General features: G+C 38.0%; 1 protein-coding gene across 1 annotated transcript; it reads right to left on the bottom strand.

Annotated features, from left to right (window-relative positions):
* Positions 1 to 1,966: 1,966 nt before the first annotated feature.
* nup35.L (nucleoporin 35kDa L homeolog) lies at positions 1,967 to 16,525 on the bottom strand. The gene is given in 9 exon segments (NM_001086287.1): positions 1,967 to 2,575; positions 4,001 to 4,168; positions 6,762 to 6,890; positions 6,969 to 7,038; positions 7,824 to 7,959; positions 13,224 to 13,278; positions 13,421 to 13,548; positions 13,861 to 14,019; positions 16,410 to 16,525. Coding segments are annotated over 9 exon segments (957 nt in total). The 5' UTR covers positions 16,444 to 16,525; the 3' UTR covers positions 1,967 to 2,497.
* Between the last annotated feature and the right edge of the window lie 2,686 nt (positions 16,526 to 19,211).

The raw sequence follows: 19,211 nt of genomic DNA, 5'->3' as shown, positions 1-19,211 counted from the left end.
CTAGGTGAACTTTTATTTGAAGAAGATGAAGGAACCACAGGAATAAACAGAAACCTTTCAATTCTAATGTTTATATGAATCCATTTAGGCTATCTGGTACTTTCTGAATTTTATACAAGCAGCCTATACAAAGTCACTTAGGAGCAGCTTCTGCCAGCTATGATTATAGGCTTTGCAGCACAAGCCATTTTGTGGTTAGGATCCATTTAGGACACAGGAGCAACATTCTTAAATTGTTTCAGCACTTTTTCTTACACTTTGTGGAGTGAGGCCATTTGAGGGAAGAGCAGGTAGTTGGTTTTTCATACCAGTTTCAAATAAGAATTGTTAATAAAATAGCATTTTTAAATACAATTTCATTAGATCGGAAAGATATATGGTGGGCAGGCTGGGGTCTGCTAAGCGGCAGGATTTGCCCAGAAAACATGATCTAGTGCACGCAGTTCATTTTCCAATGAGCGACAAGATAAAAATTCTAGACCTTGGGATATGTCATTTCAGAGACTTGCAATTATCAAACGAAACCAGCAGGCTCAACTTAAATGTGAAGATGAATATATGAATAACACAGACTAAAACATTGTGCTCAGAATTCTAATTTAGCTGGTTAGCAAAATTTAGCTAGTAAAAACACAAGTTTTGTTGTGCAGATATCTAAAGTATATAACTCAAATATTTTCTTTGAAAAGATTGTTGCTATGAACAATCCTTATTGCATTATTTTTATATACTTATGCCTTATAAAAATGGTCTTCTAGGCTTAGCCACATTTCAATTACCCAGCAAGGGTGTATGCTGCCTCTAATCAATAGGCTATTACAGTAGCAATGTGCATTCTCTCAGCTTTCCTATTTGTTTTATGGGTCTAAGATTATTACTTGGGATGAAAGATAATACTATGAACTTTAAATTTAAATCCATTTTTGTCTAGTTAGTTACAGTAATACGTATGATTGGCTATATCTCAGTATATCCATTGATTTCAAGTAACTGAGCTAGAGACATTAAACTTCTGGCGTAGAAGTTATGGCATAGACAAGACTTCTACACCAATTTGCTATTGGTTTTTTTTTTTTTGTATTACAGTGTATACACACTTTTTTGTTCAGCAGCTGTCAGATTCCAAGCCTAAAAACGTAGCAATCTGGGAGTGGTCTTAAAATCATTCTTTCAATAAAAATGGTTTCTAATGCGAACAGACTACTGATGCACAAATATGGAAGCCCCCTTTAGAGGAACTATTTGCATCAGGCAAATACTTTTTATTGCAAAATTATACAGCTCAAGCAAAGTCTGTTATAAAGTATGAAAGTTTAATTTTAGGTGTAATTTCTTTTTTGATGAGAATGCAATGCAGAGACAAAACACTTTAGGGAGTTATTTACCAAAACCTGAATTAATCCGTTTTTTATGAAAACAAAGTCGACCAAACTCCCTTCCACGAACTGAACTTGTTTATCCATAATTTTTCAAGAAAAAAATCTGAGCAACATCACGATGGTACAAAATACAGTGTTGAATAGTATTGTACGTTTGATGCTGCGAAAACTCGACTATCTAATTTTCACTGCGAAAACTTTTTTGTCTGATTATCCAGCGCAGATTATTAATTTTACTTGTAAAAGGAGTGACAAGGGCACACATTTTAGACAAGTGTTATTTGCCAGATAATGTCAAAAAAGAGCAAGTTAATGGAGTATTTTGCGGATTTTTAGCAGCTTGAGGATATTATACATCGCTAAAATTCAAGTTTTTATTTTTCCACGAAAATTCGGGTTTCCCCCTAAAAATCTCGACCAGGAAAAAAAAAAAAAAAAAAAATCGAGGTTTAATAAATGGGACTCAATCTTCCAGAGGGAAAAAAAAAAAACACTGACTAAGACGGAGGATAAAAGCTTGTGTGCAAAGATGTTGAACATACAAAGATTCAAACACGACTATTTTGGAAAATACCATTTCCAATTAATTTGATGTAAATAGCAAAATACAATTTATTTGGAAACAGGTTAAAACATTAAAAGATGACAATAGAAGACATTTGTGTGAAATGAGACATTTTCCAAACAAACTTAAAATCATTTAGATAAATGGCCATAAACAATAAAAGAATGATAAAGGCTGGTCACATAAGTTCCCTTAATTGAACACCATATGGTGCATTGGCAACCAGCCTGGGACCAAGAAGCACATTAAAAGGAATTTGGATATTAAGGAAATGGATGTTATCGTGTGTGTAAGTCTTGGAGAGAGTTTTGACATGTTCCAAGGAAAGACCTCATTATTTTGTAGTGAAGTATGATACATACAAGATATTGTCTAAACATTTATACATGAAAAGCAGTGTACAAGCCAAAGTTCATGATTTTTTGGTGCATTTACTTTCATAAATGCATTGCAGCATAGGATTGTTAGGCAAAATTCATAGATCTGTCATTTATGGTTATATAACTAACCAAAGACCTTGGCAGCATGTGGAGTAGAAGACGAAGAGAAAATGCTACCAGCCAAACATATACTCCATTGCTTTCGATACAATGCTTTCATCCTTTCGTGGAGCTGGTTTATCAGACACAACCTTAAAAAATAAATAAAAAAATAAATAGTAATGTTATATTTTGGCATTTAACCAAAAAGTCATGTGGTTGATAATCTCTGTTTATATGTACTGTATATCTTTCTCATTAAAGGACATCTACTGTACTACAAAGCTACAGAAGAACTATCACTAAAGACACATATGTACCTGTGATGTCCCTACACAGAACATCAGACCTCGTTAGCAATAGATTGGCAGCAGCTTAATTATCTTGTATTTGCACTGGGTTATAAAATGTATGGATTAATTTTAAGACTTGCTCTGTAGAAAAGGATAGTACTTTGTAACATAAAAAAAACACATTGTAACAGATTTAAATTGTTCTTTACATTAAACTACCAACTTTCTTCTTTAAAGTTAATATTCGTTACATGATAAACTCGCATATCCCATACACACATTTTAATTATTCTCTCCCTTTTTCAGCATTCTAAAACGGTTTGTGCCTTAAAGGGATCCTGTCATGGGAAAACATGTTATTTTCAAAACGCATCAGTTAATAGTGCTGCTCCAGCAGAATTATGCACTGAAATCCATTTCTCAAAAGAGCAAACAGATTTTTTATATTCAATTTTGAAATCTGACATGGGGCTAGACATGGTCAATTTCCCAGCTGCCCCTGGTCATGTGACTTGTGCCTGCACTTTAGTAGAGAAATGCTTTCTGGCAGGCTGCTGTTTTTCCTTCTCAGTGTAACTGAATGTGTCTCAGTAGGACATGGCTTCTAACTATTGAGTGCTGTTCTTAGATCTACCAGGCAGCTGTTATCTTATGTTAAGGAGCTGTTATCTGGTTACCTTCCCATTGTTCTTTTGTTTGGCTGCTGGGGGGAGGGGAGTGATATCACTCCAACTTGCAGTACAGCAGTAAAGAGTGATTGAAGTTTATCAGAGCACAAGTCACATGACTTAGGGCAGCTGGGAAATTGACAATATGTCTAGCCCAATGTCAGATTTCAAAATTGAATTTAAAAACATGTTTGCTCTTTTGAGAAATGGATTTCAGTGCAGAATTCTGCTGGAGCAGCACTATTAATTGATTCATTTTGAAAAAAATTTTTTCCCATGACAGTATCCCTTTAAATAGATGTCTCTGAAGATGCTTAGAGGTGGAGAAAAGAAGTTGGAGGATGCTGGGAGAGAATAGCAGATGTGTGTGAATAGTTGTTGGCAAAACCCCTCTCTCAACCAGCCCCAGCACACAAACCACTTAATGCCCAGCCTAACAGCAGGTAGAACACATCAGCACAAACTCATTAATTTCTATGACATTTCACTGGGATGGAGGATTTACCAAACTTTTGAGATGCGCAATAGTAGGGAAAGTAGAAGTGTTTTTAAAACAAAAACATCCCAGATCTCTATATACCGTATAACATGATATTTTCAACAAGTAAAGTACTACCTGATAATCGGCACTAGTGGGTGTTCTATAAGTAGCAGCAAGGGGTCTCATGGATGCGGCTCTTGGAGTACCAACAGATTGTGTAGGAGTCCTTATGCTCTTTACTGGTGGTGTGAAAACTGATGACACAGAAGGTGTTGACACTTTTTCAGTGGCTTCCATTACACTCTGCGTAAGAGAAGGCATGTGAACGTTACACCCTTATAATAAAATCAGTTAAATATAATAGAAAAATAGTTTCAAACCCATAAGACAAACACATAATAAAGATACATGTAAGCTAAACAGTGGCAGTCACACATCCGCAGAATGTTATACTGAAAATGTTTCACACGATAATGAAGTGCTCAACCTCTGTGTTCCGTCTCGTCAGACCAGGTGCTTAGTGGTCAATTACCCTCTCTGCCATGGGTTGAAATCATATATTCAGTCCATACGACCATAGCACACTGACAAACAGGTTTCTGTTGCGTTTCAAGTGTTTTATTGGCTCATTACAGTAGAAAAAGGCAACGTTTCGGGCCGCACAGGGCCCTTTATCAAGCCTTGATAAAGGGCCCTGTGCGGCCCGAAACGTTGCCTTTTTCTACTGTAATGAGCCAATAAAACACTTGAAACGCAACAGAAACCTGTTTGTCAGTGTGCTATGGTCGTATGGACTGAATACTGAAAATGTTTGGCTGATTTTTACATATTTTCCCATATGTTCTGGTCATTTCCAGTATGCGCACCAGTAATATGTATTATGTCTTAAAGAATAATCATATGCAATTGTAATTATGTGACAGGCCTTAGACTCTGATCTCTGAAGGGTAAAAGAAAAACATGCCAAAATAAAGTTACCTCTCTAAACTACAAATGTTATTGCATTCTTTATTCCACTCATTTAGAAGCCTCTATAGGATATAGGAATGCACCGAATCTAGGATTCAGCTAAATCCTTCTGCCGGGCGAACTGAATCCAAATTTGCACATGCAAATTAAGACAGGAAAAAAATGTTCCCCTTCCACCCCTAATTTACATATGCAAATTAGGAGTTGGTTCCGTATTTGCCCGAATCTTTTGCGAAGGATTCGGGGGTTTGGCCGAATCCAAAGTAGTGAATTCGGTGCATCCTTAGTAGGATATCTCAAAACCTATTATAAAGAAGTAGGCTGCTAGACAGAGCACCCTGAAATCTGTACGGAATACACAGTTGACAGATTTTATAAAAAGCTTGTTCTCTTATTTGATTGGACATGGGTCAGCTTCTCGTTACAGAAGATCCAGTCAATTTTAACGTTCACAAGTTCAAAGTTAATAAAAGGTGATTTCCAAGAATTAGCTTCTTTTTTTTTTTTTTTTCTTTAACTGTATGACAAGTGATTGCTGTTAGGCAACAGTTGTTGTTCAGGGACAGCATCCAGAATATTTAATCTGTGGGATGAAGTACTCAATGCAAACCTTAAAGGGACAATATACCCCCCCCCACCCTTTATCGAACACAAAATGAGTGAATAGGAATTGTGCTGCACATACACATTCGTCTACTCTTCAAATCACTCAAAATTTTGAGGTAATTAGGGCAAACAGGAAGATTCATTAGAATAACAGTTAACCGAACGGATGTTAAAATGGGTGTATACTGCCCCTTTAAATGCTTACCTCTGTGGATAGTAGCGCTTGCTGTTAAGTACTTGACGGGCACTGCTGTAGGATTACTTTTCTGGAATCCATTATTTTTTTTTTGAGGGATCATGCATTTCCTAAGAACTAATGTTGGTTAAAGGAAAACTATACCCCCCAAACAATGTAGGTCTCTATAAAAAGATATTGCATAAAACAGCTCATATGTAAAACCCTGCTTCATGTAAATAAATCATTTTCATAATAATATACTTTTCTAGTAGTATGTGCCATTGGGTAATCATTAATTGAAAATTGCCATTTTAAAAAATAAGGGCCGCCCCCTGGGATCGTAGGATTCACTGTACTCACAAACATACCAACAAACCATACATGTTAGGTCACATGAGCCAATTAACAGACACAGTTGTGTCTTTTGCTTCCACACTTCTTCCTGTTACCGTTAGAGTTGTAGTATTTCTGGTCAGGTGATCTCTGAGGCAGCACACAGACCATCAAGAAATGGTGGCTCAAGGCAAGAGATGTAAAAGGGCAATATCTACTTAAATATATATTCCAGTTTGGTAAGATTCTTTAATATGCCACTTAATATGATATGAACTATCTATTGCTTAAGTGTTCATTTTGGGGGTATAGTTTTCCTTTAAGGAAAGCCTATTGCCTTTTACAAAAAAAAAAAAAAAATGCCCCAATGTTCACGTTTTTTGTCACCTTAATGTTGCCATACAGAGGAATATTTTCAGCATGTTGTCTTATATTTCTGCACAATGCAACTCATGCAGAGCATGCTGCCATTTCCAATTTTTATTCCAAGCGCTGTACACATTGCTTAGCTACAGAAGAAAAAAAGTGCACTGACCATAGGTTTTACCCTCTGGTAAGCAGCAGGAAAAATGCGCATACTGAAAAGTAGATGAGGAAAATTAGAAAAGAAAAGCAATATTTGCTTTAACTGGTGATACATTTGCATTGGTCTGTAAATAAGAATTTCTGATTGCAACAGCAATGGTATACAACTGCTACAACAGCATATACAGCTCTAGCAAATAGATGAAGTGGGTAAATACACAGAAATAGTAAAATAACTACAACCCACCAGACATATAGGTTTTTTTAAGTTTTTATAATTCTTACCTTATCTATGCAAGGTTTTACTCCAATCATTATGCTTTCTCCAAATATCCTTCCATCTTTACTCAGTGCTTTTCTGGCCTGTAATTTTGACTGATATTGTATATGCATCCAGTTGCCATTGTTTGACATCTGTGAAACAGACATGTCCGTTAAGATCTGACATATGCTCTGATAGTAGATTGTAAAAATATTTATAAATATGCTTACCACGTGCTTTATGATGTTCCCATACTGTGCAAACTGTAGTAAAATATAAGAAGCAGAAGCTTGTGGAAACCTGAAAATATTGTACAATGTGACTGGTTAAATCAAAAGGCTCAGAAAAGATCTGTAGGAGAAATGAAGGGGCAAATCGCTATAAAAAATGCGTCAGATTCTTCAAAACAAAAAATGAATGAATATTTATCCGTTTAGAATTGTATAACAAACCACTTGATCTAAAGGTCATTGTTCTAGGGTCATGCCCAGCTCAGATTAGCTAGCAATACATACATGTGGCCATAGTAGAACAGGAACAACAATCTACATTGTGCATAGCCTGTAAAAGAAACGGCATACAATTGCAATGCAATAGGAAATGCTTACTGCACAAGCTTTTTTATATTTTTTGAACCAGTCTGGCTGTATTGCCTAAAGGGACCTGACCCTCTGACAACAGTATAAGTTCTGATCTTCATATTTCAAAATGTGCGTCTAGCCTCCTGAGCAGGTAAAGGACTATGGGAATTATCTAATGAAAGAAGCCATAAAAAAAACAAAAAAAAAAAAAAACAATCTGGTAGTATTTACTGCTCGGCTATTTGAAATCAGGCATCCGTTGGCTACTATTGAAAGATTGAAAGAAAATGCTGTGCTGCTTGCTATATAACCTCTCTCTCGCACACCAAGATCAGAAAGCTATGTAGCTATGAGAGTTACATTCATAAGCATGGACCTTTACTGTCACAACACTGACATACTTCTGGTACTGCAAAGCCCAATCCACACAATGTGTTTGGATTTCTAACTGACATGAACATTCTAAGACTTGAAATGGATATATTTAAAAAGTAACACACTTACCCAAACACAGTCACCCAGGTATCATCCAACTGGTCATCGGAAGTCAGGGCATCACCTTGAGTATAAAAGGGATCCATCTGAGCAGGGGATAGGGTGTTTTTTCTGCTTTGCCCAATGGTTGCAGGACTAAAGACAGCTATTCAAAGACATTGCATAATGTTACATACAGAAAGACATGTAAGGGATGAAAAGAGGCAACATTCCAATAGTAAAGTATGAATAAAATGTCCGAGAATTAAAAGATATTGTGGAAACTAGGGATGCACAAAATCCAGGATTTGGTTCGGTATTTAGCCCTTTACAGCAGAAGCCTTGTGCCTGGCCAAACTGAATCCTTAAAATCACTTTTCGTCACAAAACAAGGATAAGGAAGCACTATGCAATCCTTATCCCTCTCCCTCAGAGGATCCAGATTCAGTTCGGTATTCGGACAAAACTTTCAAAGATTCGCCGAATCCCAAATATTGGATTTGGTGCATCCCTTGTGGAAACAATCTAAAAAATTACTATGATGCAAGTGCTTCATTAGCTGAACTGAAGGAAATAACTAAATGAAATGGAGCCTGCACACCTGCAATGTAACGTCATTTTACATGTTTTGTTAAATATGACTAGCACATGTACTGCTGGATAACTTTCAGTTCCACTATGATGAACGCCTCGTAAATGAGGTTAGCTATACCTGACCCTAAAGGGGAGTGGGAGGAATTCTAAGGGTATCCTCTGCATTATTTTTGATATAGCAGCAGCCGCCTTCATTTAATGGGCTGTGTACATTGACCCAAGTATCCACACTGGAAGCAGACCCTGGGGATGGGAGTCCAAGGGTTCTCTAAGCATTATTTTGGAAACAGCAGTGCAGTAAGGTATGACATTTGGGCAATGATGCATTTCAGGAGGGGAGCTAGAAGCTTCCTGACAGACTAAACAGTCTTAGTTGCCAAGAACAGGATTTATCGGGTTAAAATGCAGCTAAAAGCTAGGACAAAATGGTAACTTTTACCCATAATGATTTTTTGGAATATAATTTTTTAATAAGTCTACACTTTTAAAAATCACCTTCCTCTTCATTGTTTAGCATATGATGAGAGCATTGCTGCTGCACCTATTTTTCTTCATTAAAATATTGCTGTGCTATTAAACACTGAAGCATCCCTTGCCTGAACTGCTCCCAAACTGGCTTAGGTTTAAATTTGGAATGTGATAAATCTTGTAGGCTGCTGTGTCCCTGTTTACAGAGCTACCTTTAATCTTTTTCCTGACAAACTTGGGTTATTGAGAGAACGACAGTTTACCGAAAGGAAACATTCACATCTTCCTGTGATGTTTACAACCTGCCTGCCTGCCTTGATCACTTCTTAAACAGAATCACATACAGGTGGGATTCTTGTAAGCATTATGGTAAGATATGTTCCTGCCAGTAAATACCGATATAAACTAGTGAAGAAGATTACACATAGCAGGCTGGAGTGTTTTAAGTAAATCTTGGCAGAAGAGAACATTTCTTCTATTGTAAAAGAACACTATAAGTGACGTTGATTGGCCATATAATAGGAAGAGGCGACAGGCAGCAAGTGCTTGTGTACAAGTCAAGGAACTCTTCGAAGAAAATATTTATATTTTAATTATAGGGGCACATAAGTTCTTAGAATACACGAGTTTCAATAATTTATGTTTCAAGCAACTTCACTATGCACGGTTTATAAAGATACATTTTAAACGGTATTCCCACATTTTCTTCAGATGTCGTAGACTAACAAGAAACAGATATTTATGCATGGAGCCACAATCTTCTCCAAACTGGCAGTTCAAGGGCCAGTGGATCTAATAAAACACTGTGGCTACTTTCAGCAAAATAGTCCCCATGGATTATAAAGAAAACACTATAAAAAAAAAAAAAACAGGATTTTATTTGCAATATCCCTCCTATTGATACCTGAAAAGAGAGTCTCTCAAATCTCCTAATCCAAATCTCTAGGGGCAATTATGCAGGGGAAGATGGCAGGGTGCAGTGCTCACTGTTAATATATTCAGTTGGTGGTTAGTACTGTTTGTTGCATCACGTGCCCCACTGAAACGTTCCCATTATAAGAAACATTGAACTCACTACTTTAAAACAATAAGATATTAGAATTCACAGCTTTAGAAGCTGTATAAAAGAACTTGGTCCCCCAACTTTTTTTTAAATAGCTCTAGCACCCTTGGTTACTTGATATATTTTACAACATTGGCAATATTTTAGAAAAAACAAAATAAAACAAACTAAATAAAACAAACAACTAAATATTTTACATCTAAACACTTAAACATACTTAAATATATAATGAATGCATAACACTGTATTCTCAAAGTTTTTTCCATGCGTAATTGCAAAGCCATTTACACGTTGCACGGTACCAGAAAGATCCTGTAATGTCCTCCAACTGCCAGCTTCTAAACTACCTTATGGTGCAACAGTGCCATCTACTGAGACTCAAAAGAATACATTTCATACAAGCAGGACATAAAAGCAAAACTACCTGGAAAACTTCAGCAACACGCAGTCATTATTGCCAAAATTTAGAAATAGTTTGTCACCTCATAAAGTAATTGCTAATACAGGTATGGGATATGGATCTTCCGGTAATATGGATCTTCATACCTTAACTCTACAAGAAAATCCTTTAAACATTAAATAAATGCTTGGTTTGCTTCCAATAAGAATTAATGATATCTTAGTTTGGAGACAAGGCACTGTTGTATTATAACAGGTTTCCAGATAACATATCCCATACCTGTACACCACATATTCCATCTCTGAGACCAAGTGGACATATAAACTGCTAGCAATTATTGTTATACGGAGATCAATGTTCTGCCAGTTTGGCCATTAGGCAGCAGATAGATCTGTATTTTGCATTAATTACCCCCTCTGCATAAGCCATTTCTAGTAAGTAAGTGAGCAATTAGAATGTAGTACATGCAATGCAGATCTTTGCCTCTTCAATATTACTGCTGAATGAGCGAGCAAAATGAATTAGGTTTTGAAGAATTATGCACAAGGTTTTGATTCTCAACCCCCACAATTAGTGCACTCATTTTACACAGCACCAAAGGCTGACCTGAGAGAATCAGCCCACTGGATCACTAGAGCTTCTGTGGATGTCCACAAACACATAGGTGAGATTGGAGAAAAAATATCTACTCGTATAAACGTGTCAATATTGTTACATTCTTAAATATGACTTGGTATATTTCCAATTAGACTTTGTTTGTACTGGAATCCGTTATTTGAGCTAGCTCTAACAAATTACATGCAGAATTTGTGCCAAAGGCACAGACAGGATTTCTGGTGGTTTTAATAGACAGAGCTTGAATACATATTCTAGGTAAAAGGAGCCCCCTAAAAGATATATTGGATTTAACCATCATTCAAAATCAGACTCCCAATTACCACATTAAGAGAGGGGAATAGTGAGGAGTAGTGAGAAAGTTCAAAAGATGAAAAGCTTACAGGGAATGTCATATAGCTTCCCCGTGGCAAGGCAGACACAGTAAGCACTATGCATTGGGTAGCTGGGTACTATTATTTAGCCAAGCAGCCCGGTGTACTTTTCAGTAAGTACCACAGAGCAATCTTCTTTCTACAATACCCCTGTGCAGCACATGAGCAGCAGAGAAGAAGCTGGCTTTTCACTCTACTGTGTATGTGCACCTGTGTGAAGAAGGGCAGAATACAAGCCTGGGTATCAGGTAAGTGATTGCAATCATGGGGCGGGGGGGTTGCCTAGCACTTGGAAACCCCCAGAGCTTTAGATTTCTCCTTTTAAAGCATTTTCATGGCTCTGAATGTTTTCTCCTGGTGTATAAGGAAAATTATCCTTATACATGGGTTTATAGTGCTTATGTCTGTGTGGCTTTTTTCTGTAGTGTGGGGGTGCGCGGGGGCAGGGCCTGTGGTAGGGGTGGGCAGGACCTATTGAATAAAGAAAATTGTTGTTGTGGGGACCGTGATATCGGATGGCATTCCTGAGGCTAAAAGGGAGCAAAAAAAAGCAGTTTACACTAAATAAAGCCTAAAAAGGTATTCACATTGCTCCAACTTTAAAACAAAAAATCAGAAAATGAATGAATCTTTAGGTCTACGGGCAACAATTCATGTGTTTTACAACAACTGGTGTATTCTCTATATACAGTACAAAACCTTTAGCATTTGCTATACAGATAATTTCAGAATCATGTGCCAAAGAACCAGCAGGCTGCAAAGTCAACCATGTGATCCTTTTTGTTGCCACCTCCACACACACCGGCATCTTCTCTCACTTCTGCCCAGTGCTCAGTATTACAAGGAATAGACAACCTCTCCAGTATTTTTCTAACAGAATAACAAAACAGCACAACTTTATTTGTAAAAAGGATGTAACGTTTGAGGGGCCAACTGACTGAAAAAGAACCAGCACTTAGTCCTCTAACAGGGGGCTGAAACTGGTCTGCTGAAATATGCAGACCAAGAGTCAGCCCCCATGCAGGCATTAGTCTCCTGTCCTGCATGCACCCAGAACCATTGCTAGTTTGCATTCCCACTCTGAAATCCACTGCATGTGCCTGCACCCAAGCCAACACAATGCTTCCAGGTGCAGGCAGGACTAGAGCAGGTTGACTTCAACCCCCATGTGGCTTTAGTCTTAGGTTACTAGACCTGGGCATTGCTCTTTTTAGAACATTACCCTGTACTGGTAAACAGGAGAATATCATGTTATTTATAGCTCTGTGGGACAGGAGAAAGCACTCATCAGTCTCATTCACACTTGGGATGTTTTTATTAACACTGGAGAAAAACATCAGTGATTTTCCCCATAGCAACCAATCAGATCTTTACTTTTTTCTAACTTGTAGATGACTGTTCAAATCTAATTGCAAATTGATTGCTATGGGCCACATCACCTGTGATGTTTGTCTCCAATGTTAATAAATACACCCCTAAGTGTCTTAAGGCAAAATTAGAATTTTGACAGCCCTTTACACAGGTATCCTATCACTACTGCACACAACATATGATTCCAGACCAGTGAATAAATAAAAAACAAATGCGCACAGATGACTCGTGCTATTGTCCTGCTCTCTAATAATGTCATTACTTCATATTTCTAGCCACCAAAACTGAAGGTTACCCCTGCACCAAGGCCAATTTGTCTCAATAAATGTGCATGCTATCAACATTGTACTAACTCATCAGGATCAGTGCCACTGTGATTATAAATGTAGACACAACTGTAGATGTGTGACAGCTTGTGCACACTAATGTATAACAAAAAATATAAAATTAAAAAAAAAAATTCAGCTGCAAACAGAACTTAGAAAACAATAAAAAGTAAAAATCAAAAACAATAAAAAGTAAAAATCAAAATACATAAATCTCACCTGGACTTGATGGTATAGCTCCAGAAAGTGGAGTGTGCAACACAGAAAAGCTGGCCTGCATAAGGATATAGAAAAACAGTTCTCATTCATTTCTGAGACAAAAATCCATGTCATTTAAAAGTGATATAATCTAGTGTCCTTTCTGTTTCTGTCTTTTCAGAAAATGAGATCACTCTGATTTAGTGCTGTTAATTTACCATCTTCCTTGTATTCCGAGGTGTCGAACCAAGACCCGGACTTGCAACGTCATCATATATGCTTCTAACAGGTGGTGCTCCACTCTTATCTTTATGAGTAGGTAGTACGGGTTGTGGGGGTGAGCCACCTAAATGCAGAAAAACAGCTATGTAAGAAACGAAATTTCAGTTTTTGAACACTAGGATAATAGTCCAGAAGTATACTATTTCATGGAGCTGGGACATAATGCTTAGAAAAACAGGGGAGTATAGTAAGCAAAGAGACTCTGGCTGAGTTATAGATACACCGAATAGACCACAGATGGAACATCAGATTTAATTTGAATGTTCATAGGGATTCAGAAAGTACAGCTTTTGCACAGGTGTCAGAATGTAGAACGTTAAAAATTCACAGTCAGTTAAATTTGCGATGAAGAAAAATGTATAAGTCTCATAACTACCTGAATGTAAAGGTGACCGCACTTCCATTATGCCTAAAGATGGACGTGGCTGTGGAGTTACTGGTGTTGGTATGTCCCCCAGTAGAAAGCCAGGCAGGAACTGGGCACCAGCACTGGGTTTTGGAGATGTTGGTGATCCAAGTGCCATTGGTTCAGCACCTTCAATATAAAGAAGAGAAAAATTATTTACATTTAATAACAGATTAAACCTTTACAATAAATTACAAATACTTAAACTTTGACCAACTCTCCAGTATACATTCTTTAAACATTTTTCAATGGTTTCAAAGTTATTTGTAAATGTATTAGCTATTGAAAGGGATATCTGTCTGCACGCTCTATTCTCTGCCCTGCAAGTTGTGACTTTTGAGACAAGGTAACAGGTTAACAGACCTGTCTTGTCTTGCTGAAGGAGACATTTAAGATTACATTAACAAATAAAATGTAAACCACCGATACCTTGCCTTCCAACATTAAGTGCTATAAAGTCATTTTTAAAGACTTGCAAGCAGCAATGCTGCTGCATTTCTTATTCCTAATTCTTCCTCAGATTTACCTAACCTGCACCGCAGACTCCCCATTATAACTGCATAAATAGAAACTTGCAAAAACATAACCCACAATAACATGAGCCAAGAAATAACATAACTCGGTAAATTGTGAATCCATAAGAACCTGGCATGGTTTTATGTGCCAAGCCTTATTGCAATGGAATTTTTCCATTATTCTACATTATTGCCAAATTTGATTTGATTGCAGTCAATAGTAGTTTCATGAGAATAACAAAAAAATATTTAAACTAATCCTGTTCCATTTGGGTAGAAACACCCAAAGCAGAATTAGCAAAGACAAATTACTCAGAAGGGCACGCACACATTCATGTCCTCTCTCATCTTCATGCTAGTTCAGACTTGTGCTCCTGCCATATTGCATTAGGATACAGATGAAACAAATGCATTTACACCAGAAGGGAGATGAGAAAGTCAAGATTGCTATACAGTATAAGAATAATGGTGGGGCACGGAATACTGTGCACCTCTACAGTTTTTATGTGCATGCAGCGGATAAAAGAATTTATGGTAACATTATAACACGGGGGTTGCATTGGAATCAACACATGCATGTCAGTAAAGGCACATAATCTCAAAGTAATGCTTAGCACTGCATTCTCAAATAACACTAACTAGTATGCCATTGTTCTAAGACAATCCCAGGCTGTGTGTTTTGATGGTTTCATGTACAGGATGATATGAGGAAAACCTAGAAAGCAGTCTGTATTTATGGGAACTTTCTTTTCCAGATCATGACCAATCCCCACATTAGTGAGAGTTTGGTTTATTGCGAGAGGATTATAACACAACTGGAGGCCTACGGGATCAAAAAAGGAAGCTTTTGCCCAAGTCGCCTCTGAGACAAGAGCAGCTCAAGTAAGGCTAAAACTGAAGGGGGCCCACATAACCCTTGTTGTAGCTAAAAACAAAAGTAAAATACATATTTGGGTTTTATGATGTTCTGAGTAGGGGGATGTCACACTATAAAAGTTTGGCTAACAGGGCTTTTTTTTTTACTGGCAAGAAGTACTGACATAAGTAACCTAGAAACACACTTTCTGACAGAAGGGGGATGTATGTCCAGTTGGCTGATGTATTAAAGGGGTTGTTCACCTTTGAGTGAACTTGTATTGTGATGTCGATTGGGATATTCTGAGACAATTTGCAATTGGTTTTGATTTTTTATTATTTGTCGTTTTTGAGTTATTTGGCTTTCATTCAGCAGCTCTCCAGTTTGCAATTTCAGCAATCTGGTTACTAGGGTCCAAGTTACCCTAGTAACCATGCACCAATTTCAATGAGACTGGAATATGAATAAAAGAGGTCTGAATACAAAGGTGAATAAAAAGTAGCAATAACAATACATTTGTAGCCTTACAGAGCATTTGTTTTGAGATGGGGTCAGTGACCCCCATTTGAAAGTTGGAAACAGTCAGAAGAGGAAGGCAAATAATTAATAGAACTATAGAAAAAATGAATGAAGACCAATTGAAAAGTTGCTTAGAATTGGCCATTCTATGACGCGTTGTCTAACCGCTCCCTTCAGCTTTTATTAAACAAGAAGGCTCAGCTGTTGGTTAGAATTTGTTCACCTCTGCAGTGGAGTATTTACTAACACCCCCGCATATAGTCCCTCTGACGCTCGGGTAAAATACAGAGAAACATTTCTTAACTAAGTTCTATCCACACAGTCCCCCTCACACTGTGGCTGAAGTTAAGCACCGTTCCTCAAACAAGGGGTTAGACACTAATAAGACATGTAATCAGAGCAGCTCCAGAAGTTAATCACCCGCGGCTGCAACATTTCACCGCTCAGCTCGCCGGTATCACAGCCAAGCACGGGGTAGCAGCATCAGTCACGCGTGCACTGCAGTAGGAGGGACACACGCTAACTACAGACTGTACTGTGTATGGAACTGGAACTACTTCCACCTCAGTTCTCATTGTCCCTTGCTCTCGCCACCACGGTAGCACGAGCCGCACCAACCCACCACTCACCCATAGGCTCCATGGAGAAAGCAGCAGCCATCATGCTTCCAGGAAGTAGAGCCCAAGCCGCGCAATTCAAATTCTGCTAAAAATGGAGGACTGAGCTGACGTAGCGCGTTCTTGGGAGTGCGTCACTTCCGGGATTTTTTTAAAGTTATATTTATGTTTCTTTCTAGATACACGTCTGAAGTGAAAAAAATAGCAAAAAATTGTTGGGAGATAAATATTTCGCTGGTACTTAGAGACGTATGTGTGTGCCATAAACTAAATAGACGTTATTATTGGGGAAATGTGTTTTTTGTACATAAAATAACGTATCATGGAGAAGCAGCTCTTGCAATGCTTTGGGGGAGTGATCTATGGGTTCTGTCGGCTGTCAATGTGTTTGTCTCTTTTGATGATATGAAGAAGTATTGCAGTATGGATTTGAGATTTGGCCTTAGCCTCCACTCAAAGGGTATCTATTAAATAAAAACACACCCATAAGGAGAAGGAGTCAAGGACATAATCAGTACAGGTGAATTACTTTAAGAGATTACATGTAAAAGTGAACACTAGGGGGCACATTTACAAAGCTCGAGTGAAGGATTCGAATTTCGAAGTGTTTTTTGGGCTACTTCGACCATCGAATGGGCTACTTCGACCTTCGACTACGACTCGAACGATTCGAACTAAAAATCGTTCGACTATTCGACCATTCGATAATCGAAGTACTGTCTCTTTAAGAAAAACTTCGACCCCCTACTTCGGCAGCTAAAAGCTACCGAAGTCAATAAAGTCAATGTTAGCCTATGGGGAAGGTCCCCATAGGCTTGCCTGAATTTTTTTGATCGAAGGATATTTCTTCGATCGTTGTATTAAAATCCTTCGAATCATTCGATTCGAAGGATTTAATCGTTCGATCGAACGAATAATCGTTCGATCGTAGGATTAGCGCTAAATCGTTCGACTTCGATATTCGAAGTCGAACGATTTTAGTTCCTAGATGAATTTCGAGGGTTAATTAACCCTCGATATTCGACCCTTAGTAAATCTGCCCCTAACATTTGAAAGTAACATCTTTAACACTACTGGCAAGGGGACACATTGGGAGTTAGGCTTATATTGCTTTACCTGTAGGGTAAGAAAAACATTTCTAGGGCATTAGTTCAGCATGTATAAATATACCCAGATAAATGTGTGAATACCACACTTTATGTGGCCAAAATATGTAAACTCACATGCCATGTCAATGCTCCTAATTGTATATGAACCTAAAACTGGGCACACATGGGAAGAGCTTTCTTCTCAAACTGTGTTGCCATAGGACTGGGCGTATCAATTCATTTGGCGCCAGATTAGGGTTGCCACCTGCCTGGTATTTTACTGGCCTGGCCAGTAAAAATTAAGCTTGATCCCAATGTTACTAATAGGGGAAATGCGTAAAATATAGGAAGGACGGTATTTTTTTCAAGAAAGGATGGCAACCCTACCCCAGAGCCAATCATACTTTGGAGACCCATCAGGAGAGGACCAAATCAATGCACCAGTGCAGTTCTGTCTGACAGGATTTATTTAACCTGCTAGATATCTATCCAATCTTTCAGCTAGATATCTTTCTGGCAGGGTGTCAGATATGAGAGGGGCCACTAGGCAACTTTTATGGATTCATATATGGCCATATTTACACTGCCTATCTTATGGTGCATTTTATGGATACATATTGGACATTTAAAAAAAAAAAAATAATCTTGTAGGCAATAATTAATAATACATATGGTTCTGGTTTTAATATTTTACATTTAATAATATATTTAAAAATAGCCCCTTTACAGGAGCTCCCTATAGATCTGCTACCATTGTTGTGGTGCTGCTACCATTTCAAATGAGGTGTTGGCATATCCTAATGGTCCCTGCCAGAAGCACAGTAGGAGGGAGATCGCCAATCACAGCCCTGCAGTCACACAAGTAAAGACAGGCTTCAGTTCCCTATCAGGTCAGCCTAGCTGCTGACAGGTACCTATCCTACAGTGCAGTGCGCTGTATGCCAGCAGCTCCCCTGCACAGCCTAGGAAAGGAGTCAGCAAGAATTGGAAGTGCCAATTACATTGGCCAATTTTTATCAGCCAGGCCGATACATTATTTTTACCAGCCAGGCCAGTAAAATACTGACCAGTTGGCAACCTTAAGCCTCGCTAATCTAGCTCAGAAGAGCAACTTGCATTGCTTCACATAAAAATGGTGTTTATTTAGGCCAAAAAGGTGTCTTTTTATAACTGTCTATGCATATGAGGTTACGCTTAATAATCAGAATGGATTATATCTGTTGGAGATTGATTTATATTTCAGTGTATTTCTGTCAGACAGAGGTACTTGCCACTTGGTTCTACTGCCTCAATCTATTTTTATTAACACATGTATAGAACATGTATACTTTATGGGGCCGATTCACTAAGCTCGAGTGAAGGATTCGAATGAAAAATACTTCGAATTTCGAAGTATTTTTTGGGTACTTCGACCATCGAATGGGCTACTTCGACCTTCGACTACGACCTTCGACTTCGATTCGAAACGAAAAATCGTTCGACTATTCGACCATTCGATAGTCAAAGTACTTTCCCTTTAAAAAAAACTTCGACCCCCTACTTCGGCAGATAAAACCTACCGAAGTCAATGTAAGCCTATGGGGAAGGTCCCCATAGGCTTGCTAAACTTTTTTTGATCGAAGGATTTTCCTTCGATCGTTGGATTAAAATCCTTCGAATCGTTCGATTCAAAGGATTTAATCGTTCGATCGAACGAAAAATCCTTCGATCGATCGAACGAACGTTT

The sequence above is a fragment of the Xenopus laevis genome, chromosome 9_10L (genome assembly GCF_017654675.1).
Source record: "Xenopus laevis strain J_2021 chromosome 9_10L, Xenopus_laevis_v10.1, whole genome shotgun sequence".
In the NCBI taxonomy this organism is placed as follows: Eukaryota; Metazoa; Chordata; class Amphibia; order Anura; family Pipidae; genus Xenopus; species Xenopus laevis.
This window is presented reverse-complemented; position numbering and strand designations above follow the sequence as displayed.